The sequence below is a fragment of the Scleropages formosus genome, chromosome 5 (genome assembly GCF_900964775.1).
Source record: "Scleropages formosus chromosome 5, fSclFor1.1, whole genome shotgun sequence".
Lineage (NCBI taxonomy): Eukaryota > Metazoa > Chordata > Actinopteri > Osteoglossiformes > Osteoglossidae > Scleropages > Scleropages formosus.
Window position 1 is genome coordinate 8,999,637 of NC_041810.1, and position 25,270 is coordinate 9,024,906.

General features: G+C 45.1%; 1 protein-coding gene across 2 annotated transcripts; it reads left to right on the forward strand.

Annotated features, from left to right (window-relative positions):
• Positions 1-482: 482 nt before the first annotated feature.
• LOC108931987 (nuclear transcription factor Y subunit beta-like) lies at positions 483-24,784 on the forward strand. 2 transcript variants are annotated; one of them, XM_018748116.2, is made up of 7 exons: positions 483-616; positions 2,754-2,844; positions 10,680-10,813; positions 11,694-11,891; positions 20,843-20,921; positions 21,693-21,772; positions 22,021-24,784. In XM_018748116.2, exons 2-7 carry the CDS (start codon positions 2,754-2,756, stop codon positions 22,051-22,053), a joined length of 615 nt encoding a protein of 204 aa, XP_018603632.1. In that variant the 5' UTR covers positions 483-616; the 3' UTR covers positions 22,054-24,784. The 2 variants fall into 2 exon arrangements, with proteins under 2 accessions (XP_018603632.1, XP_029107987.1); XM_029252154.1 differs by lacking the exon at positions 483-616 and adding an exon at positions 1,437-1,656.
• The last annotated feature ends 486 nt before the right edge of the window (positions 24,785-25,270 follow it).

A 25,270-nucleotide genomic window follows, 5' to 3' on the forward strand; every position in this document is an offset into this window, starting at 1 on the left:
GAAAAGATAACAAGACAAAGAGACAAAAAGGAGGAAAAGACGAAAAGAGGAAAAGAGAAAAAGATGAATTTGAAAATTGGAAAAGATGAAAAGACAAAGAGGAAGAGAGAAAATGACGAAACGAGGAAAAGACAAAGAGACGAAAAAAGGAAAAAACAAAGAGATGAAAATTGGAAAAGATGAAAAGACAGAGACAAAAAGAGGAAAAAACAAAGAGAAAAAAATGGAAAAGATGAAAAGACAAAGAGACGAAAAGAGGAAAAGACGAAAAGAGAAAATGACGAAAAGAGGACGAGACGAAGACAGGAATAGACAAAAGGACGAAAAGAGGAAAAGACGAGGGACGCCGGACGCTGCGCAGACCGCAGAGCGCACTTGGGAGGAGAGCCGAGCCGAGCCGAGCCGAGCCGAGCCGAGCCGAGCCGAGCCGAGCCGAGCCGAGCCGAGTCGAGCCGAGTCGAATCGAGCCGAGCCGAGCCGAGGAAACAGCGCCGACAGCCAGGGCGCGCGACGAGGGCGCGCGACGACAGCGCGCTCGGACTGGCTCTTTCGCAGCCATTTTCTGTCCAACCAAACAGCCAGCTGGGGCAGAGAACCAACCAGGGCTGCATCGCAGGTTTGTGGTCGCCTTCGGCCAATGATTGTTATTCCGTATGTCTTTAGCTCGAATGGAAAAGTCCGTCTCTGCGTGTCTTTGATCTGCTGTCGCGGCGAGGGAGCGCGTGCCGCAGCAAGTCGCGAGAGCGGAGCGGCTCACAATTTACTCGTTTTTGTTTTGTTTAGTGTTTTCTTTTTTTTTTCTGTGGGGAAACTCGTGGTTGTCGTGTCGGGACAGACTAGAGGCTTAGAGGCCCAGGCTGCTGCCTGGAGCGGAGGTGCCGGTTCCTGTGCGGACTCGCTCGGCCCACATGCGGCATGATTATAGATAAATATAATATAATTATAGTGTTATTGTGGTACATTGATCCAATAACATCGTAAACGGTAAACCTGCGTGTTGCCGTTTCATTTGGGATGTAGCGGAAACGGAGAAAAGCCGCGCGCGCGGCGCCAGTCGAGTCTTTCAGCTTCTCTCGTATCTCCGACACGTTACGTGTTGTTGTGGGCCCATTATTAAATTAGTGTCAGTAAATGAAATGGTTTCAGTTCTGAGAGAAACTCAGAGCGGTTCTGTGCTCGCTCGAATATAAAGTAAACGAAATAGTAATAAATACATCGTGTTCGGCATCATCATGGAAACACTGTGTTTCGCCTCATCGTGTAACGTAGTAGAGCACGGTGACGGTGAGATACGGCGGCCGAACAGTGAAGTGAGCATGAATAATAATAATAATAATAATAATAATAATAAATCTACTGCTCGAGAATGAGCACTAAAGTCTAACGTTTCCTTCGTGAACGCTGTAGCGGCACGTTTAAAATTACTGTGTACTGTGTTGTAGTGAACTGGCATATATATCCTCAGTTGGTGGTGCTCATTGAAGTTCTTGCTTGAATGCTTATAATTTGGGGCAAATATATAGTATGATGTAAATTGGGCAGTGATGGCATTGTGAGGGCCCAGTGTCTTTGGTGGAACGTTCCAGTTACTCCAGTACTGAGTACGTTTCCAGCACTCCTCCAGTACATTTCCAGTTCATCTCCAGCATGTCTCCAGTACGTATCCAGTACGTATCCAGTACGTATCCAGTACGTATCCAGTACATTTCCAGTACATTTCCAGTACGTATCCAGTGCTCCTCCATTACGTCTCCAGTCCGTCTCCAGTACATGTTCCTGTAGATGTCCAGTGGTCTCCTGTACGGCATCATGTCTTCCATGGAAACAATGCAAGAATCCAAGATGGAAGAGCTCCTTACTTTACTTTACTCTTACTACAGTACGGTTACACGGAGCAGGGAACAGCTCTTCCCAGTGTTCAACCAGCTTCGTTGACTCTCCCAGCAACTCTGAGTGAACTCTTGGGAGCACCATTATTAATATTCTCATGTCTCTCAAGTTCCTTTGCCCCTCTTTCATAGTACTGTTCACCTGCAGGATAATGTGCTCATTTGTGGTAAAACAAATGTACAGTCAGTTCTGTTCTTCTAATTACATGATTAATAAATGACTGTTTAAGTAACATGAACTGTTCCACAACTGCAGATTCAAATCTTTATTTTTCTTCTGCAAAATGTTTACTTCATATGTTCTGAAGGGAAAGCTTTACAGACTTCGTATTTTATTCTTGGTATTATTCTTCTGTGCTTTACTGCTCTGGTTGTGCCGGTCCACCGAGTTCTTCCAGAGATCATTGATGGCAAGAGCCGTTATAGTTCATAATGACTCCCGTCACTCAACATGCTACCGAGTTCATGCTTTTACGTTCATCTCACTGTGATGTTTATTTATTCCAGTGTCTTCTCTCACTACTTTGTTCTGTAGCCTACTGCAGTTTTGTTTCACATTAAAATATCTTTCTGTCTGTCTGTCTGTGTCTTTTTTTATTTTTGGTGGGTTTTGCACCATGAGTGTACCATGAGTTTTTTTTTTTTTTTTTGTAGTTTGTGATTTAAGTGCTTTGCCTTTCCCAATTTTTCTCATCGAAACTGTTACTTTCACCATGCTAATTAGCATAATGCAGTGATTCATAAGAATACGACTGTTGTGTGCTGTAATATGACTATATTATTATCCCTCACGTACAATCAAAGGTTTATTAACAGGAGATGAAAATCCTAGTATTAACAGGGAATCGTACATTTCTGTATTAGATGGACGGAGACAACTCAACAACCGATGCATCTCAATTGGGCATTACTGGGGAGTACATGGCTGGAGGCTACGTGTTGCAGTCCCAGGAGGGTGAGTGACGCTTTGTGCCCTGCTTACATTTATCAGAAGATACGAAGCATCGTACATTTTGTGCATATGTTGTACAATTTGTGCATATAGTTCTGCATTAACGGTGCCCTTAGAGATGTGCAAGTTACCCATGCCATGGGCACTGACACACCTCCTACTATGACAGATGCTGGCTTTTGGACCTGACGCTGCTCACATCTCGGATGGTCCTTTTTCTCTTTGGCTCGGAGAACATGACAGCAGTTTTTTACAAAAACTATTTGAAATGTTGACTTATCAAACCACAGAACACGATTCCACTGTGCTACTGTCCATCTCAGATGAGACCGAGCCCAGAGAAGTCAGCGGCATGTCTGGACAGTGTTGATGTATGGTTTCTGTTGACAAAAGTTTACCAAAGTATTCCTGTGCCCATGTCATGATATCCATTACAGACCCGTGATAGTTTTTTAAGACGGTGATGTCTGAGGGATCGGAAGCAGCGCGCACCGAAAAGTGTTTTTTGGCCTTGCCCTTTACCCGCTGAGATTTGACTGGATTCCTTGTATCTTTTCATTATACTCTACATATGCGCATGTTATTCTCAGGGGCTGGATTGTTCACTGACGCATCTGTTGGCAAATTGGCAACCCTCAACTCATCCTTACTCTTGAAGGTCTAGGCCTTATTTGGAGGCTCCTTATGTACCGTAACATGATTGCCTCACCTGTTTCACATCACCTTGTTATTTCAGTTTGTCACATCATTATTAATTCTCAACTACCCCATTCCCAGCTTTTTTGGAATGTTTTGCAGGCATCAATTTAAGAATCAGAATCAGAATGAGCTTTATTGCCAAGTATGTTCACACATACAAGGAATTTGTCTTGGTGACAGAAACTTCCACAGCACAGACAGAATGACAGTGACAAGACACAGATAATAAAAGTAGAGTGAGCTAATAAAAGATTAAAAAAAAAAAAAAAAAAATGTGTGTGTGTGTATATATATATATATTATATAGAGTATAAAGTACACAATATACAAAATAGAAACTAGACATATGTTTGTACAGGTATGTTCTATACAAATGCAAGGGAGCGTGAGTAAGAGATATGATGTAATAAATAGTTATAAATAACATTATGTATTGCACTGGTTTACTCTCTAGGGGAGAGATTTAGGTGTTCATGAGGTAGATGGCCTGAGGAAGGAAACTTTTCTTGTGCCTGGCTGTCCTGGTGCTCAGTGCTCTGTAGCGCCGGCCAGATGGCAATGGTTCGAAGAGGAAGTGGCCTGGATGTGAGGGGTCTACAATGATTTTGCTAGCCCTTTTACTGACTCTGGACGAGTGCAGTTCTTGGAGAGCTGGGGGGGGTGTGCCGATGATTCTTCCAGCAGTCCGAACTATCTGCTGTAATCTTCTGATGTCTGACTTCGTAGCTGAGCCGAACCAGACAGTTATAGAGGTGCAGAGGATGGACTCAATGACTGCAGAGTAGAATTGCATCAGTAGCTCCTGTGGCAGGTTGAACTTCCTCAGCTGGCGAAGGAAGTACAACCTCAGTTGGGCCTTCTTCACAATGGAGTCTATGTGGGGCTCCCACTTCAGGTCCTGTGAGATGGTGGTGCCCAGGAACCTGAATGACTCCACTGTTGCCCCAGTGTTGTTCATGATGGTGAGTGGGGATAATGCTGAGGTGTTTCTCCTGAAGTCTACGATCATCTCCACTCTTTTGAGCGTGTTCAGCTCCAGGTTGTTATGACTGCACCAGACAGTCAGCTCTTGGACCTCCTGTCTATAAGCAGACTCGCCACCGTCCCGGATGAGGCCAATGAGTGTGGTGTCGTCTGCAAACTTCAGGAGTTTGACAGAGGGGTCTTTTGCGGTGCAGTCGTTGGTGTACAGGGAGAAGAGCAGTGGGGAGAGCACACATCCCTGGGGGGTGCCAGTACTGATCGTGCGAGTATTGGATGAGAATTTTCCCAGCCTCACTATCTGCTGCCTGTCTGTCAGGAAGTTGGTGATCCACCGACAGATGGAGGCGGGCACAGAGAGTTGGGTTAATTTGGACAGGAGGAGGTGTGGGATGATGGTGTTGAAGGCTGAGCTGAAGTCCACGAACAGGATCCTCACATAAGTCCCTGGTTTGTCCAGATGTTGCAGGATGTAGTGCAGTCACATGTTGACTCCATCATCCACAGACCTGTTTGCTCGATAAGCAAACTGCAGGGAGTCCAGGAAGGTTCCAGTGATGTCCTTCAGGTAGGCCAACACCAGTCTTTCAAGTGACTTCATGACCACAGACGTTAAGGCGACAGGTCTGTAGTCATTAAGTCCTGTGATTTTGGGTTTCTTCGGAATGGAGATGATGGTGGAGCATTTGAAGCAGGAAGGAACTTCGCACATCTCCAGTGATCTGTTGAAGATCTTTGTGAAGATAGGGGCCAGCTGGTCAGCACAGGTTTTTAGGCAGGCCGGTGAGACGCCGTCTGGGCCTGGTGCTTTCCTTGTCTTCTGTTTGCGGAAGACCCGACGCACCTCCTCTTCACAGATCAAAGGTGCAGGAGGGGGGAAGGTGGGGGTTACTGGAAATGTTAATTGATGCGTGGAGAGAGGGTCTGAATGGGTATGGGGTGTGAGACAGGGTTTTTCAAACCTGCAATAAAACTCATTCAAATCGTCGGCCAGTTGTTGAGTTGACACGGTGCCGGGGGATGGTGTCTTGTAATTTGTGATGTCTTTCATGCCTTTCCACACCGACGCAGGATCGTTGGCTGAAAACTGTTTCTTCAGCTTTTCAGAGTAGTTTCTCTTAGCCACTCTGATCTCCTTTGCCATAGTGTTTTTGGCCTGTTTATACAAGACTCTGTCCCCGTTCTTGTAGGCGTCTTCTTTGGCCTGACGAAGCTGTCTGAGTTTTGCAGTGAACCACGGTTTGTCATTGTTGTATGTTAAACGAGTCCTGGTAGGGATGCACATATCCTCGCAGAAACTGACGTATGATGTTACGAGTCTGTGAGCTCATCCAGATCGCTAGCAGCAGCCTCAAAAACATTCCAATCGGTGCACTCGAAGCAGGCTTGTAAGTCCTGCTCTGCTTCCTCAGTCCATCTTTTAAGAGTCCTTATTACAGGTTTAGCTGATTTCAGTTTCTGCCTGTAGGTCGGTATAAGATGGAACCAGGCAGTGATCAGAGACCCCCAAAGCTCCCCGTGGGACAGAGTGATATGCATCCTTTATTGTGGTGTAACAGTGGTCCAGTATATTACTGTCTCTGGTAGGACATGTAATATGCTGTCTGTATTTTGGCAGTTCACGGGAGAGGTTTGCTTTATTAAAGTCACCGAGAACAATTATAACAGAGTCCGGGTGTTGTTGCTCTGTGTCTGTGATCTGGTCGCCCAGCTGTTGCAGCGCTGCGTTCACGCACGCTTGCGGTGGAATGTAAACACTTACGAGGATGAACGAGGAAAACTCCCGCGGCGAGTAGAAAGGCTTGCAGTTGATGAAGAGCGCTTCTAGGTCGGGACAGCACATCTTCTTCAACGCTGTTACATCTGTACACCACCTTTCGTTGATGTAGAAGCATGTCCCACCGTCACGTGATTTCCCCGCTGACTCCGCGTCGCGATCCACTCTGAACAGCTGGAAGCCCGGCAGATGTAGCGCGCTGTCCGGGATGGCTTCATTCAGCCAGGTTTCCGTGAAACACAGAGCAGCAGAGTTTAAAAAGTCTTTGTTTCTTTGGGACAGGAGAAAAAGTTTGTCCATTTTGTTGGGTAAGGAGCGGAGGTTCGCCGGATGGATACTAGGCAGCGCTGTTTTAAAGCCGCGCTTTCGAAGCTTGACTAGCGCACCGGCTCGCTTTCCGCGCTTGCGCGTCTTGGAGCGCTTGAGTAGCGCCGCTGCACCTCCGACTACAATGTCCAGCAAAACGTCAGAATAGTAGAAAACCGGTAAAATGTTGGGTGGTGTGTACTGCCGAATGTTAAGCAGTTCTTCCCTGGTGAAACTGATTGTCGGAGTATAACTAAAGACAGGGCAAACTAACAAAAACAGTAAAACAACTGTGGAGCTCCACACCGAGGCGGCCGTTCACGGCGCCATCATGTACCATGCTGACCGTAGAGGTACAGACATTTGCGGTGCCATTATACTAGGCTATCTGTATATTTTCAAAAAACAATGCACTTGATTAGGTAATACATGAAATACCTTGCTTTATACTGTTTTTGTTTTAATAAAAGTCAAAGTTAATTTGCAAATCAGTCCTTTTTGTTTTTACTAACATTTTCCATACTGTCCCAACTTTTTTGGAATTGTGCATTTGTTCATTTAGCAATCGCTTTTCAACAAAGCGATATACTACTTAGAGAAAATAAAAGTACGTTTCACCAGCAGATGAAGAATAGTCAGCTTGTATGATGAAAGGTAGAACACGGACAGGGTCGTATAGAATTGGCATATATAAACAATTGTATACATACAGTAAATAGGTGGCGATAATAACTATCAGACTTCATTAATTCCTATGGAAAATTTGCTCGGGCTGCCAGTGCAGAAGACGCATGTTTTTGGGAGGAAACATTCAAATACAGGGAGAACAGGCAAGTTCCACACTGAATGAAAGAAGATTTAACTCGAGTTCTCTTGCAGCATCCAAGTGCTGAGGGACAGCAGTGCTGTCCACTGTGCCACCTCATCTGCTGGGCTGTTGTATAAACAAATATAAATTAAAACTATATATATTTATTTGATTGCTTTGTTTGGAATGTCACCTCACTGGCGGGGAAGGAGCCTGTGCTAGTGCAGGAGGTTGAGAGATACCGTCTAGATATAGTCGGGCTCACTTCCACTCACAGCTTGGGTTCTGGAACCACTCTTCTCGACCAAGGGTGGACTCTCCACTCTTCTGGCGTTGCCCAGGGTGAGAGGCGGCGGGCGGGTGTGGGCTTATTAATAGCTCCCCAGTTTAGCTGCCATGTGTTGGAGTCTACCCTGGTGAATGAGAGGGTCGTCTCCCTGCGCCTTCGGGTCAGGGAACGGTCTCTCACTGTCGTTTGTGCTTATGCGCCTAGCGGCAGTGCAGAGTACCCGGCCTTTTTGGAGTCCCTGGGGGGCGTGCTGGAAAGCGCTCCCACTGGGGACTCTGTCGTTCTACTGGGGGACTTTAACGCCCACGTGGGCGTGATTGGGAGGAACGGCCTCCCTGATCTGAACCCGAGCGGTGAGTTGTTATTGGATTTCTGTGCTAGTCACGGTTTGTCCATAACAAACACCATGTTCATGCATAAGGGTGTCCATCAGTGTACTTGGTACCAGGACACCCTAGGTCGGAGGTCGATGATCGACTTTGTAGTCGTTTCTTCTGATCTTCGGCCATATGTCTTGGACACTCGGGTGAAGAGAGGGGCTGAGCTGTCAACTGATCACCACCTGGTGGTGAGTTGGATTTGATGGCGGGGGAAAAAGCTGGACAGACCTGGCAGGCCCAAACGCATAGTGAGGGTCTATTGGGAACGTTTGGCGGAGGCCCCTGTCAGAGAGGTCTTCAACTCCCACCTCCGACAGAGCTTCAGCCAGGTCCCGAGGGAGACTGGGGACATTGAGTCCGAATGGACTATGTTCCACACCTCCATTGTCGGGGCAGCGGTTCGGAGCTGCGGCCATAAAGTCTGCGGCGCCTGTCGCGGCGGCAATCCCCGAACATGGTGGTGGACACCGGAGGTAAGGAATGCCGTCAAGCTGAAGAAGGAGTTCTATCGGGCCTGGCTGGCTCATGGGACTCCTGAAGCAGCTTGACGGGTACCGGCGGGCCAGACGGAATGCGGCTCTGGCAGTCGCCGCGGCAAAAACTCGGGCCTGGGAGGAGTTCGGTGAGGCTATGGAGGAAGACTTTCGGTCGGCCTCAAAGAGATTCTGGCAAACCGTCCGGCAACTCAGAAGGGGGAAGCAGTGTTCCGCCAACACTGTTTACAGAGGAAGTGGTGTGCTGCTGACCTCAACTGAGGATGTCCTCGGGCGGTGGAAGGAGTACTTTCAGGATCTCCTCAATCCCTCAGACACACCTTCCGTAGAGGAAGCTGAGGCCGGGGACTCGGAGGGGGACTCTTCCATTACCCTGGCTAAAGTTGCTGAGGTAGTCAAAAAACTCCTCGGTGGCAAGGCTTCGAGGGTGGATGAGATCCGCCCCGAGTTTCTCAAGTCTCTGGATGTTGTGGGGCTGTCTTGGCTGACACGCCTCTGCAGCATCGCGTGGAGCTCGGGAACGGTGCCTCTGGACTGGCAGACCAGGGTGGTGGTCCCTCTTTTTAAGAAGGGGGACCGGAGATTGTGTTCCAAGTATAGGGGGATCACACTTCTTAGCCTCCCTGGGAAAGTCTATGCCGGGGTACTGGAGAGGAGAATCCGACCGATAGTCAAACCGCGGATTCAGGAGGAGCAATGCGGTTTTCGCCCTGGCCGTGGGACACTGGACCAGCTCTATACCCTCACTAGGGTGTTGGAGGGTTCATGGGAGTTTGCCCAACCAGTCCATATGTGTTTTGTGGACCTGGAGAAGGCATTCGACCGTGTCCCTCGTGGCATCCTGTGGGGGGTACTTCGGGATTATGGGGTTCGGGCTCGTTGCTACGGGCTGTTCGTTCCCTGTATGACCGGAGCAAGAGCTTGGTTCGCATTGCGGGCAGTAAGTCAGACCTGTTCCTGGTGCATGTTGGACTCTGCCAGGGCTGCCCTCTGTCACCGATTCTGTTCATTATCTTCATGGACAGAATTTCTAGGCGCAGCCAGGGAACGGAGAGTGTCTGTTTTGGTGGCCGCAGGATCTCGTCTCTGCTTTTTGCGGACGATGTGGTCCTATTGGCTTCATCGAATCAAGACTTACAGCGTGCACTGGAGAGGTTTGCAGCCGAGTGCGAAGCGGTGGGGATGAGAATCAGCACCTCCAAATCCGAGGCCATGGTTCTCAGTCGGAAAAAGGTGGATTGCCCCCTCCGGGTTAGGGGGGAGTTGCTCCCTCAAGTGGAGGAGTTTAAGTATCTCGGGGTCTTGTTCACGAGTGAGGGAAAAATGGAGCGGCAGGTTGACGGACGGATCGGTGCGGCGTCCGCAGCAATGCGGTCATTGTACCGGTCTGTTGTGGTGAAACAGGAGCCGAGTCGTAAGGCGAAGCTCTCAATTTACCGGTCGATCTACGTTCCTACCCTCACCTATGGTCATGAACTCTGGATCATGACCGAAAGAATGAGATCGCGGATACAAGCGGCAGAAATGAGTTTCCTCCGCAGAGTGGCTGGGCGCACCCTTAGGGATAGGGTGAGGAGCTCAGTCACCCGGGAGGAGCTCGAAGTAGAGCCGCTGCTCCTCCGCATCGAGAGGAGCCAGTTGAGGTGGCTTGGGCATCTGTTCCGGATGCCTCCTGGACGCCTCCCTGGGGAGGTGTTCTGGGCATGTCCCACTGGGAGGAGGCCTCGGGGCAGACCCAGGACATGTTGGAGAGACTACGTCTGCCAGCTGGCCTGGGAACGCCTTGGGGTTCCCCCAGAGGAGCCGGAGGAGGTTTGCGGGGAGAGGGAAGTCTGGGGGGCTCTGCTTGGACTGCTGCCCCCGCGACCCGGATAAGCGGAGGAAAATGGATGGATGGATGATTGCTTTGTATCTCACCCATGCAACTGGAAGAAAGCTGCAGTGTTAAAGTAAACAGTAATGCAAAGTTTCTGTACCTTGACATTTCTTTCATTGACCCTTCAGTTCTTTTAAAATGTGAGTCCATGTTTGCACAAGTCACATATTACGTAACTCGGACACTGTCTGTCTTACCAACTGAAGCTGAATTTTTTTCGTCTTTAAGATGATGGCGAGGAAAGTCTCAATGACCATGAAGATGGAAATGGAAGCAAGGACAACTTAAGGGAACAAGATATCTACCTTCCCATAGCTAATGTGGCTCGCATCATGAAGAATGCTGTTCCTCAAACAGGAAAGGTAGTTGTCATTTATGTCTGCTCTTCTATAACTATAAAGGAGAGTACATGATTTTTTACAAAACTAACAGATTTTTAGGGAGGTTCTTTTATTCTTAAATGAATTTGTACGGTGTTACTTCTGTTAGTAGTACAGTAGAATACAGTACACTGGGTCCTAAACTTGAAAACTCCGTTGGGACTGGAAGTCTTGTCTGTAACTCAATTTCTTTGTAAATCCATAGTCACTTTTACCACTATGTCACAATCAATGAAAGCATAATAAAGACACCCTTCAGTTCATTCACAAGTTAGGCCCTGTTAAAACCTCCGATAAAGCTGTAAAGAATTAAAAATATGGACTTCTGTTGATTTATTCCATTTTCATCAGCCACTCGGCTGCTGCAGGGTTGCAGGTGTTCCGGAGCCTATCCTGGAAACGTAGGGCATGAGGCAGAGTACACCGTGGGTGGGATGCCAGTCTATTGCAGGACTTTTATTATCTTGACACAGCATTGGTATTCTTTAAAATTACTGAAAATAAGACAAAAAAAACAAACTCGGCTCCACATCGTTCTATTCTATGCGGCTTATCGGTCAGTAAATCCCATAACCGTGTTCAGAATCTTTGTTTTCTTTATCATCTACATACTGCAAAATTTTTTGTGTCTTTAAAAATGTGTAATATTTGTGGCACAGTGGCCCAGGGTACACTTTCTGAATTGCATAAAAGCAGTTCCCTTCCATTACTATTATTTATTAAATTAATTAACATACAGTGTGCGATTTGCATACTAAGCAGTTTGGAACAATTTGACCCCAGCTCTTTTCATTGCAAGGAGATAGTTCTAACCACTTTTGCCTCGATCATAAGTTATGAGCTGGCTTGAATTTTGCCCCAGATTGCGAAGGATGCCAAGGAGTGTGTTCAAGAGTGTGTGAGTGAGTTCATCAGTTTCATCACGTCGGAGGCCAGTGAACGGTGCCACCAGGAGAAGAGGAAGACCATCAATGGGGAGGACATCCTTTTTGCCATGTCAACACTGGGTTTTGACATGTATGTGGAGCCGCTCAAGCTCTACCTGCAAAAGTTTCGAGAGGTAACCACTCCTTAAAAAGTGTTTTGCACAGCTGTTGATTGTTTCCTGTAAAAGACACTTATTTCAGCTAAGTGGCTTAGCCATTACTTTTTTAACTGAATTAGCAACTGAAATAATGAAGTAAATGAATAAGTAAGAGAAAGGGGAACTATTAAATATTACTTGAACTCACTGAATACTCTTCTACTAGAGATTAGAGCTGAATTGCAGTAGAAATAGCGTTTTCTATTATCCATGTGTGGATTACCTGATTTGATAAGTGTCATCTCACTGGAGTTTCAGAAAAAACAAAGTTTTAGGAGAAAATTATTGGTCCCAACCTCTGGGCACAACCAGTTGTCACTCATCCACAATATATAAATGCCAACTAAATCTGCATGGCCAAATGTGCAAAGCAGCATGTCTTGCCTACAGTGCGGCTTCTTCTTCCTGCGTAGTGCTCTGTAGTGGCGTCTCTTCCTTTGTTCCATCCATCCTCTGTCAGCCGCTGCTTGCCCTATCCTGCTGCTGTCCTCCATGTGTTCCTTACCTAGCGGATCTGCTACCGCAAGCCTGCTGTTCTTTTTCTTGCTGCTGACTCTGCTACCAAACATACTACCTGTTTCCGTCTCTCTTGCTTAATGTCGTTTGTCCATTACAGTCCACCAATAAGCCCTGGTGGGGTGTGCAGCTGCTGCTACTTGGACCTCTGTGATTTGTATTTCTCCAGTTTCCTGAACCTTTGGGCTTTTGTTTATCTTCTTTTTAGTATCTAATGGTGCTGTTTTGTATTTTAGGTTAGAAAACTGTTTTGTTTGTTTTTCTTTTGCTTCTCATTGCTTAGGCATACAGTATGTTGTCCATTCCGTCTCATTTCACGCTCCGTGTCACCTTGTTGAGATGAGTGCTTTCAGCAGCTACCACACTGAAAAAAGTTATGTTCCTAATTCTGCCCGACTTGATTTGTTTTGCATGCGCTCTTCTTCAGTTTACTTTCCTTCTCTGAGACATCTCCATTTGTAGATGCTGGTGAGTGCATCCTCACAGCTGAGCCTGCCCTTCCAGGTAGCTCCATGTGCAGAAGCTGCTGTGTGCATCTCTGCATCTACCTCCCAGGCCATACCCTGTTTCCTCCTGTCTCTTTCCTCTTTCTACCTTTGTATGGCTGTTTGCTTTGGGCCTGCCCATCTTTTTCCAGGTGACATCCAGTTTTCTTTCTTTCCTTGGGGCAGCTTACCTACTCATGCTCACGTAGTGCATTCGGCGACCGAGCTGCTCCTCTTCCGTTCTGGGCTGCACCCAGTTCCCCCCCTTTTCTTTATTCTCTTTCTTTTCGCTCTTTATAGGGTTATAGGGCATGTGTGCTTCTCTGGTTTCTGTTCCCTCTTTTCCCTTCTGGGTGACTCCACTTGCAGATGCTGCTGTGTGCAGCCTGGCGACTGATGCTCTTGTTCTTGCTCAGTTTTTCTTCTCTTGTTTCCATGTAAAACCCTGCAGGCACTTTAGGTGCTACTGATCCTGCCCTTTCCAGTGGGCTGCTTTACTGCTTGCTGGGCATGCAGTCTCCTGCTCGGCTGTCATTGGGTGTGCTCCAGTTCCTAGGTGCTCCTCCCTTCCCTAACCTACAGTCCTAGGCTTCACCGTCATGCGGTCAGATTGATCTGTGCTGTTGCCCGTTTAATATGCTGCATTACGCTCTCGGTTTTGTCATGGTTGTTGTGTGTCAAGCACTTCAGTTTAAGGTTTTTTCTTCATTCCAGTTTATCTGCAATTTTTCCTAGAAGTCTAAACAATCCAGCATTTACTCTTCCTTGAGTAAGGCAGTTCTTCTCCTAACAATGTAAACAGCAGTAGTTGTGTTCTGCGTTTTGTTCCAGGTGGCTGTCTATAAGCCGCACATGATAAACATGCCTGATAAACACAATGAACAAGACAGTAATATGTGTTCATGTGGTTGACGCTGACATTTTTCACTGCTGACATGTCCATGAATAGGGTGGAAGAAGCCATATGCTTATGCACTTTTGGTTAGTTGGCATGACTTTGACTGGATGGTCATTAGTGTAACAAACATTCAGTTCTCAATTATGCCATTTGATTAAGACTCTACTGTCATTACTGCTGCTGTGCATCATATTATGGGTGTAATACATGCACATGTCAATGGCCAAGGTATTTCTTTCAAGCCATTTTTCATAGGCGGTACCACCCATTTGAGTCTATGCTGTCGTTCTTTGGTGCTGCGGCTACGTGGCTTGTCTTCTTGTTCGCTGCCGCCATCATTCATTTTGTGCCTTCATGTCACTGCTATTCAGAAACTTGCCACTGTAATTTTGTCCTGATTATCACCACTATTTTTAACCACAATTGGTTTCTTATGTTAGTTTACCAATGACCCTGAAGTTTGTTTCACAGTATGGTTCATTGCCTTTGCTATGCCATCAATGGCTCATGTCCTCATTGTATAGTGCCGACACTGCTGCTAATGCTCTTGTTCTGCACTAGATGCCTTATGTCTGTCTAGTACATTAACTGCGTGACTTCATTATGGCTTTGCTCTGTAGCCCATTTCTTAGTTGCAGCTGTTTGGGATGCTGCTCCAGTTCACTTCTGTTGCTGCTGTTTGACCAACACACTAGTCCATTGTTTGTTGCAGCTGTCGTTCGTTTCACACCTTTGTTCTGTTTGACCAACCCACTGCCTCTAATCTGGCTTGTTCGTTGCTGATACCGTTTGCCCTTGACCCTGCTCTTTGTTTCATACTGTGATGGCGCTGAAGGGAGTTGTACCAGCGTCGTGTAAGTAGTTGGTATTAGTGTTCGTGTGTACATAGTTGTGTGTGTTTTGTATTGATTGCTTGTCGTTTCATTTGTGTTCATTGTTCGACAGTGGGATTCTGGGGAGTTCCGGGGGTAACCCCTTAACCATGGGGCGCAGCAGGAGGGCTGGGGGTGACCCAGGGGGATTCTCCAGTGTTTTGTACCACTTGTAATGTCTGAAGCGTCTTTGTTAAGACCGCTGGCGAAAGACATGTACGCGCCAAATAAAGAGCACGTTCCTTTTACCCTGACTCCCGAGCCAGTTTCTAGTAGCTCCATGGGGGGACGCTACAATACTCTACTTCAGCGTATGGAAATCTCATTTCATACAGTGGATGAATAGGATGAGTAACCTGCATCCGATGAACAAAGACAACGTTGTGGAGCATAAGATTTGATAATCTCACTAAGGTCAGCTGGAGCAATGCCACTTAATGCCTTGTACGTCAATAATCTACTCTAAAGTTAACCAGAAGCCAGTGTAGTGATTTAAGAACCACTGTCATTCAATTCAGCTCATTTTTATAGAGCTCTTCTCACACAGTGACACAGAGCACTAAACAACGGCGTAAGACAAAGTGGTGTGTGTAAACTTCCTTTTTGTTTCTCAGCATCTTGCCTACATAAAAATTTTAGCTGTATTTCTCAACTAAAGGAAGCACAACCCAATCAAGGCAGCAAAATGAGATGCAAGTGACAGGTTTACGTCACATCTTGTTATATATCACTTTTAATCATTTTTGTGTTATTGGTGCCAGTGTGTACAGCACACAATTAGAGTTTTTATGAGCCCAAAACATACCCAGTCACCATGTGGACCAGTGTGTTCGACATCCCTGCTCTAGTTCATCTCCTGCCCCAACATATTTGGTGCATACAGTTTGCATCAGTAACACCACCAAAGTTTGCTCACAACCTTATTTATCACCAACACTTTTGTTTGCACCCTTGTTCTGTGCCATTGTTTGTGCCCTGATTCAGTACTAGATGGCTTGTTTCTGACTAGTACTTTAACCTGCCTTCTATGTATATTATGACTCCAATTCTGGTCCCAGCTCACCACTGACGCAAGCTTTTCTTTCATGGGAGTGCCACTGTTTCATACTACTACACTGCTCACATTAACTTTGCTCTCGCAGATGATTGTTGCTGTTTGGTTCGCGCTGCCATTCAGCGTCACTCTTTTTTGTTGAGTTGTGTTATTGTAAACACCACTTTTTGCATCTATACATCTTATGCCACCACTAACACTACATCCACTTCGCTTTTCTAAAAACCACACGGTCCAAACCATCCTTCTTTTCACTTCTTATGCTGGCATGAAGTATCCATGCAGCGACTCGCTTGGCACTGATCCCATCCATTCACCAGGGCAATCACGCCTCTGGTCTTTAATTCTTGGAGGGCTTTACTCTGTGAAAAATGTACCCACTGCAATTAACGCACTGCTTGATGGAATAAAAAGGTTATTTTGAATAATAAACTGGTTAAGTACTAAATTAGCCATTTTCATCAGTATTTTGTAATCATGTCCTTTTTTGCTTTCCTTGTTTCCCCATAATTTGTGTGTTCTACTGACAGTAACCAATTTGCTTTGCCCCTTTCTTTGCGCCAACACCACTGTCATCTCTGCACCATTGTACCACTTTGTACTTCACACTGTAATACACTTTGCATTTAGAAGGACCTGAATTGGATTTTATGGCCTCTGGGTAGCTGAGTAGCGCAAGGCATTTACATTTGCATGTACTCATTTAGTATATGCTTTTATCCAAAACGTGGTACAGTCACTAAGTAGTATTTAGTTGACACCTTTCTCCAAGGTGATTTACAATGCTAAATACATTGCACTGAACACTCTACAATTATTCACTCATTCATAAAGATGAGCAATGTAGGGGCAACTTTGACTGTTGTGTGTGCTTATACACCAAACAGTAGTTCAGAGTATTTGACCTTCTTGGAGAGGGTGGGTGGGGTTCTGGACAGGGCCCCACCTACAGACTCCATAGTCCTGCTGGGGGACTTCAATGCTCACGTAGGCAATGACTGGGAAATCTGGCGGGGGTTGATTGGGTAATATAGCTTGCCTGATCTGAACCTGAATGGTGAAATGTTATTTGACTTCTGTGCTAGCCATGGTTTGTCCATAACAAACACCATGTTCGAACACAAGGATGCTCATAAGTGTATTTGGTACCAGAGCTCCTTGGGCCAAAGGTCAATGATTGACTTTGTACTCATTTCATCTCACTTGAGGCCGGATGTTCTGGACACTCGAGTGAAGAGAGGTGCTGAGCTGTCAGCCGATCACCATCTGGTGGTGAGTTGGATCAGATGGTGGGGAAAACTGATGGACAGACCCGGTAGGCCCAGGCGTTTAGTGAGGGTGTGCTGGGAATGACTGTTGGAGGACCTTGTCCGGAATGATTTTAACTTTCACCTCCGAGAGAGCTTCTCCCATGTCCCGGAGGAGGTAGGGGATATGGAGTCTGAATGGACCCTGTTCAGAACCTCCATTGTGGAAGCAGTCAGGCAAAGCTGTGGCCAAAAGCTTTTTGGTGCCAGCCAGGGCGGCAACCCGAGAACTCGCTGGTAGACACCGGTGGTGGGGGAAGCCGTCAAGCTAAAGGAGGAGGCTTTTAGGGCCTGGTTGGCTCTGGGGCCTCCTGATTCAGCAGACAGGTACCGGCAGGTAAAAAAAAAGGCAGCAGCGGCTGTGGTTGCAGAAGCAAAATCCGGAGCATGGGAGGAGTTTGGAAAATGGAAAATGACTATCGGTCAGCTTCAAAGAGGTTCTGGAGAACCATCCGGCACCTCAGAAGGGGTCGGAGGAGCTTTGCTCAGGCTGTGCTCAGCAAGAGTGGAGAAACTCTGACCTCTGGTGAGGACGTTGTTGGGAGGTGGAAGGAGCACTTTGAGGAACTCTTAAACCTGAGAGATATACCTCCATTATGGGAGTCAGGACCAGAGGCTTCCGGGCTATCAGAGTCCATTTGCCTGGTGGAAGTCACCGAGGTAGTGGGTAAGCTGCACGGTGGCAAAGCACTGGGGGTGGATGAGATTCGCCTGGAACTGCTAAGGCCCTGGATGTTGTAGGGCTGTCATGGCTGACACGCCTCTGCAATGTTGCATGGACCTTGGGGACAGTGCCTTTGGATTGGCAAACTGGGGTGGGGGTCCCTATCTTTAAGAAACGGGACTGGAGAGTGTCTGCCAACTATTGGGGTATCACACTTCTCGGCTTCCCTAGGAAGCTCTATGCCAGGGTGCTGAAAAGGAGACTCCGTCCGATAGTTGAACCTTGGATTGAAGAGGAACGATGTGGATTTTGTCCTGGACGTGGAACAGTGGACCAGCGTGAGATTGGCTGCAGACTGGGAGCAGCGGCAGCAGTGATGTGGTAACTGTACCGGACTGTAATGATGAAGGGGGAGCTGAGGCATGAGGCAAAGCTCTCAATTTACCGGTGGATCTGCGTCCCTCCCCTCACCTATGGTCATGAACTTTGGGTAATGACCGAAAGAATAAGATCGCAGATACAAGCAGCTGAAATGAGTTTTCTCCGCAGGGTGCTGGGACTCACTCTCCGTGACAGGGTGAGGGGTTCGGACATCCGGGAGGAACTCAGAGTAAAGCTGCTACTCCTCCACATTGAGAGAGCCAGTTGAGGTGGTTTGGCATTTGATAAGGACGCCCCCTTGGCGCCTCCCTTTGGAGGTATACCAGGCACGGCCAACTGGAACGAGGCCCCGAGGTCGGCCCAGGACCCGCTGGAGGGCTTATATCTCAAAGTTGGCCTGGGAACGACTGGGCATCCCCTAGGCTGAGCTGGAGGAAGTTGTGGGGGACAGGGGCGGCTGGGCCTCTCTGCTCTCCCTGTTGCCATTGCGACCCCAGGGTCGCAATGGAAACAGGGAGACCAGAGAGAGCTGCTTGTCCTAGCGGGAAAGAAAATGGATGGATGGATGGAACTAAATGCAGGGAAATACTGGAATCTGTTGCACTCAGCTCAGAAGCTTACACTTGGGAGACGGTTCACCTTCCAGCAAGACAATGATCGCAACCACGAGGCCAAGGCAACAGTGGAGCAGCTCAGAAACAAAAAAGTAACGTCCTACAATGGCCTAGTCAAAGTCCTGGTCTCAACCCCATTGAGAATGCGTGGCATGTCTTGAAAATTGCAGTGCAGAAGCACCATACGATCAGCCTGAATGATATGCAGAAAAATCTGTCGAGGAGAATGAGACAAAATCATTCCTGAGCAGTGGGCCAAGCTGTTTCAGACTTAACCTACCGCAAAAGACTATTATTGCAGCAAAAGTACGTTCTACTAAATATTAAAGTGTGGAAGTTGAATACTGATGTGAGCAGTGTTTTTCAATTTTAGGTTTTTTTAAAAAAAATCTGTAGACAAATTCATTTTGGCTTTGAAAATAAAATAGAACTCTTAGAGTTATAATAAAAACACTTATTGGAAGAATACTGGTATGTTTCTTTTGCAATAGTCTTCCAATAAGTGGCACAGCAAGTACCGCTGCTGTCTCACAGCACCTGGGTGGTGTGAGAGGACAAGGATTTGATCCTGCTCTGGTTTCCTCTCACAGTCCAAAGACATGCTGTTCAGGTTCCCCCATAGTGTGTGAGTGACACAGAGAGTGTGTGTGTTCCACTGATGTATGGATGAGTGACCCATGGGAAGTAGTGTATCTAGCAGTGTAAGTCACTGCGGTGAATAAGGTGTGTGGGCTGATAACACTACATAGGGTTCTTTGGAAGTCGCTTTGGAAAAAAGCGTCTGCTAAATAAATACATTTATTCATTTAGCAGACCCTTTTCTCCAAAGCGACGTACATCTCATAGAAAATACAATGTGTTCATTATGTTAGGAAAAAGAGACATAGATAGAGACGTATAATTCTTAAGTACAGTTAGTTTCCTTCACCATATGAACCCACGTTCATCACACGAGTAGCTGCAAAAAACTTTACCAGAATATCAACGATTCTTAATTGTCTTCCTAGAATTTTTTGGGAGATATATGTAAACATTTGTGTTACGTTGCAGGAGTGGCTCTGTAAAGGACTAGATATCTGGTGGTAGTTTAAGTTACTATAGTGTGCCTTTGGTTCTCATGTTCATGACATTTCCTTCTGTATCTTTTGCTATTTCTTTGTGTCTTTTCCTTTTTTTTTTTTTAACCTCACTGGGTAACATGTTCCTGTTCTCTGACAACAGGACAGACTGTAATTCTTGGGGATCAACTGTCAAATAAAACAGTTTCCAGTTAAAATGAACTCTTGGGATGTTATAATCATAAGGTGGAAGTTTTTAATACTGATTCAGTCTGTCATAATTTCATTGATATCTTTCAAATTTTATTTTTAGTTACTTACATGGTACTCTTTTTAGTTGTCCTCTTTATACTGTATTTGGAGGGTGTAAATGTTACTTTTTTGTCCGATAAAATTTGAACTGAATGACAATCCATGGGTTCATACTTTTTATGTAACACACTCACAAGTTTGTCACTCCTGAGAAATGTGCTGTCCATCATTTATACTTGCAGTTCCAAGTGTCACCGAACTCTGTATGTCAGGGTGACTCACTGTTGCCGCCCATACTCTATTACAGAATAGCTGATTATGGGAAATTGCCTTTTGTTATAATTACTTCAGTTGTTAATTTTGTCTATTTTAATAGGATCTGATGGTATTTTAGCATAAATGGTAGTTTTAGGGGCCAGAAACATTTTTGCCATTGACACTACATTTATTCACAAATTCACTTATCAGAGAAAAATACAGTAAGTGCATTAAATGAACACAATGAGAGATTGGATGCAGACAAATGATTCTAAAGTAATTAGTCAATTGCACCATGAACCTATGGTAGTTGTGTTCCCGATTTGGGAAAGTTCACCTTGCAAAGGGCTCTTTAACAATTTATTACCTTTGTACGGTAGGGAAGACTACTTCCAGTACTTCCAGGTCTAGAATAACAAGTATGCAGCATACGAGTCTTTCACGCTTTCAACAAAACCTGCACATTCAGCAGTTGGCTACCTAGGAACATTTTTCATTTTTATACTTTGAAAGTTGTCTTTTATATCATCAGTTTTGCCAAGTAATTTTTGTTTGTGGTGTTTGTCAGGCAATGAAGGGTGAAAAGGGCATCACTCCTGTGTCTGTAACCGAGGGTATCGGGGAGGAGATCACAGAGGACAGCTTCAGTGAGTGATTTATCTCTTTTCCAATGTAACTTACGGAATGCGTGCGTTCAGCATCTGCAGTACTTTTTGTCTTATGGGTTACAGGATGTGTTACCATTGTATACTGAGATGGAAAGCCACCAACTTAAATTTGGCCAATTACTGAAGTACAGCCACCCCCTCATCACAGGGCCCAGTCCAAAAGAAATCTATATATAGCATTTTAATCAGATGTCATCCTAATAATTGTTGGGATACCTAGGACTTCTGGGCCCTTAGAGAAATAAAGTATAAATATGTGACCTTTAACTTGGGTACTTAAATCAATGTGACATGTTGAGTTCTTCCAGGGAGCAGAACTCAGGAAATATGAAACTTGTGTGTTTATTTGTGGTATTTACAGAAATGGTGACTACGAGAGATAACAGTGAGAGACCCCACAAAGCGTAGAATAGAGAATCAGATTCTTTGGCAGGAACACACTGTTTGGTCTGCTTGTCAGGATTGTGCACCCTCCTACAGCTGGAAAGGTTTCATAAAGGCCAATGAGGACATTGTCCCTCCAACAATGGTGCTGCAATGACATTGTGCATTTAGCGATGTGAGCCTGTCAAAATCATATAAATAACTTAAATAGCATAAATAGCCTTACAATAGTTTCAATAAAACTTTAATCAGATTACTCTAGTGTCAATGGATGGGTGCATTAAGACTTATGTTTAGAAGAGGAGTTACTGTTCTGTGCTTTCAAGAAGGGTTTGTTACTGTTTTTTTTTTTTTTTATGCTTTCAGCAAACCAGTTACCTGCAGGGCTCATAACAGCTGACGGACAGCCACAAAATGTCATGGTTTACACAACTTCCTATCAGCAGGTGAGCATAAAATACATTTTTTTTTTTTAATGTTTCAGTATGCTCCCCTGGGATTTGAACTTGTACAAATTGTACAAACAGGTACAGATTTTTTTTTTCCCCGGTTTTCTGGCACTGTGGAAGCAAAGGTCTAACTTCAGTTAGCTTTTAAAGCTACCAATAAAGTGTAGCTTAAATGGTTTCATCACTGATGAGATGGGAGGTGCAATTGGTGATGATAATGATGGTTGTGAATGGTCTCCCTGCAGATCCCTGGAGTGCAGCAGATCCAGTTCTCGTGACATGCCATGACAGCTAAAGGTGAAGAAGAGACATCTCTGCACACAGGTTCAGCTTTACCAGGCAAAAGGTGTAACTGGATCCCTGGAGTATACATGTTCACACCCTATTTCAAAATATAGTCCTTCAGTTACCCCAGATAGAGATGAAATCCCAAGCAGTCATTAAACAGGTACTGTGTTTTTCTACACTGGTAAACATTGCTTTTATCCAAGTCTGACATCAGGGAGTGCTGTGGAGCAGAGCCATAACACAAACATTTTCTTGTTTGTTTTGGTAAAATAAGATTCTCCCTCTTCTGTATAACCATCATGGGGCATATGCGTAATTTCTTTTCAAATCGTATGTAATTTGAATTTTTGTAGTTTCAGTGATACTTTCTGATTTCATGTTAATCCTTTTAATAAAAATTTCAACTGGATTAGCCAGATTTTTTTTGTTATGACCCTAGTGATTAATTATATATTGTTTGAGTAAACTTTCAAATCTAAGCTTTGAGTGAATGCACAGCTTGTATCCAACACACTGGATCTGCTGCTCTTAATACAACTCTGAATAACTGGTTGGTTGAAAATACCATTATTGGTGCCTACTGCCATCAGGTTGTGTTCAAGAATGGAATGACCAGTTCCCCTAAATGGTACCAATCACATCAATTAGAAATTACCACTGGTGCTGTGTTTTGTCATTGGTTTGGTGGATGGGGAAAGTAAGTGTGTTGTCCCCTCATTTCTGGGAATGTGCAAGTCAAACCTGTGTAAAGGGACTAATGTAATGAGTATTGTGGGTGGGCTGTGCTCAGATGAAGAATGGGAACTGGATCTTTGTTGAATGCTTGCGGATGAACCAGTCCTATGTTACTGCGGCAGCACGGTTGAAGATTGCTTGTTAGAAAGATACAAACACCACATGTGGCCACGTAAGACACATGGTCCAGTACAAGAAAAAAAAATCTTACAGAAATAAACATGTGACTTTTACTATGCAGGGAAGAGGAATACTGTGGAGAAGACTCATGAGACCTTTTTTTTTTTGGGGAGGTGGGCTTGGATATTGTGTATAGGCAATTTGTGATTTAAAGTTGGACAGCTCTGAATTATGTTAGAAATTTCATATTTGTTACTGCATAGTTTTCTTGATTTCTTATTTTGGAGGCAGTTTCCATTGGTTGTTTTATTTAGAGCTCAGTTGTGTTTAATTCATTGTAATGGGGAAAAGAAATGTTCCCACGCATTCACCCACTGTGAGCCCATAGCTGACATGCTTCTGCACACCACAGTCACATTTTCATAAACTCTGTAAAATGTTGTAGTCTCCTAAACTAAAATCATGTGTAAGGCAGCAGCTAGTGCAGCGGTTAAAGCCTGAAACTCAACATACACAGTGGTGAAAGAGACTGCTGCTCTGTGCTCCAAGTCCACAGAGGTTCCTCGAAGTGCTTGTGCTCAATGACTCTTTCCCCGACAGTGCACCAGTCGGTACTGTAGTGCACTGCACTGAGAGCTGCAGTCAGACTATTTGGATATACAAATTCATTTGCACATTTTTAAGGAACAAGATTTTTGGGCAGTTTTCAGACACAGTACCCATACATTTTGTTTATTTTCATTCATCAATTACTTGTACAATAATTGTACAAACACTGTAGTATTGGTTACTTAATCAGTTCCCTATGATTTAATCTGAACGGCATTAATCCTGAATTGAGTAAACAGTACGTATATAGTGTGTTTTGTCCGTACAGTATGTATATTTGTGTGCACAATTGATATTGAAGTATTTGATCATTGTTTCTAGTTGTTTACTGGTAATTAACCAAGTAAACTCCATTTCCAAACACCCTTTTTTGTGAACTTAAAGTATATGCACATCTTGTTGACCCAGCATTAAATCTCTGAAATGTCACCATATCTGAGCAATTTATTCAGTGTCGAGTTTGCTTACAGCAACCTACTGCAAAGTCAAATATTGCAAATTTTGCCCTTTTGAGATACCCACACTTGTTTGACCTCCTCCTCAGATTTAACTATTTTTTCTTGCGTAAAAAAAAAAATGTTGAGTTTCAGGGGTTAACTAAGACACACAGATTCATATTTAGATACACTAAACTGATTCAAAGAAGTCATATGTCAAGAAACACCTAACTTCTGCTAATGTGGGAAAGGGTTAGGGTGACGCTAGAAGCGGAGCAGCCAGAGGAAACGCACACAAACAAATATGCAAAATCGATAGAGACTGGGCCAGATTCAAACTTACGACCAAACAGCCCACGTGCTGTGAGGCACCAGCACTCCTTGTTGTGCCACTCAGTTAAATTTCTAAAAACCTTTGTATCTATAAGACAGCACTGTTGATAGTAAAAATGTTAAAGATATTTAATTTCACAAGTCCATGTGATGACTTGGTGAACACTCAGCATTAAACATGACTTTTTATACATTTTTATTATCACCCATCAGTTTTAATGTTGTTCATTCAATACAAACTGCAAACCAAATCAACAGTGCCTACTTCCTTCTCAGTACCTAATCCAACCACCTTATTTAATGTTAACTATTTCCCCGCCACCTCCTCCTCCCTCTTCTCTCATTGCTGATGACTTTGCTTTGTTTTTAAGAGACAAAGTCAAAGCAATCACTGACAAGTTCTCAACATCAACCTGCCCGGTTTGCGCTGAACCTCCCTGTTAAGCTATCCTCTCCAAATTCAAGCCGCTCTCAGAATCTGAAATCTCTGACCTCCTGATATTGTGCAGAGCCACCACCTGCTTGCTTGATCCGATCCCATCATCACTCCTACAGAACATTTCCCCTCAACTCTCCACCTTCATCTCTAAGATCATCAACTCCTCGCTTTCCTCTGGCTGTTTCCCAGCTACCTTCAAAACCGCTCTAATTTTACCTCGTTAAAAAAAAACCCTCCTTGGATCCCAATCTGGTTGAAAATTACAGACCAGTCTCTCTCCTTCCTGTCTAAAACCCTAGAGTGGGCGGCCTGTGATCAACTGTTTGATTTCCTCACCCGGAACCGTCTCCTCGATGGTTATCAGTCTGGTTTCAAAGTTGGTCACTCTACTGAGACGGCCCTTCTGGCAGCATCTGATGCTCTCCAAGCTGCTAGACCCACCTCCCTCTCCTCAGTCCTCATCCTTCTCGATCTGTCTGCGGCATTCGACACAGTCAACCACCGGATTCTACTTTCCTCTCTTAACCAGTTTGG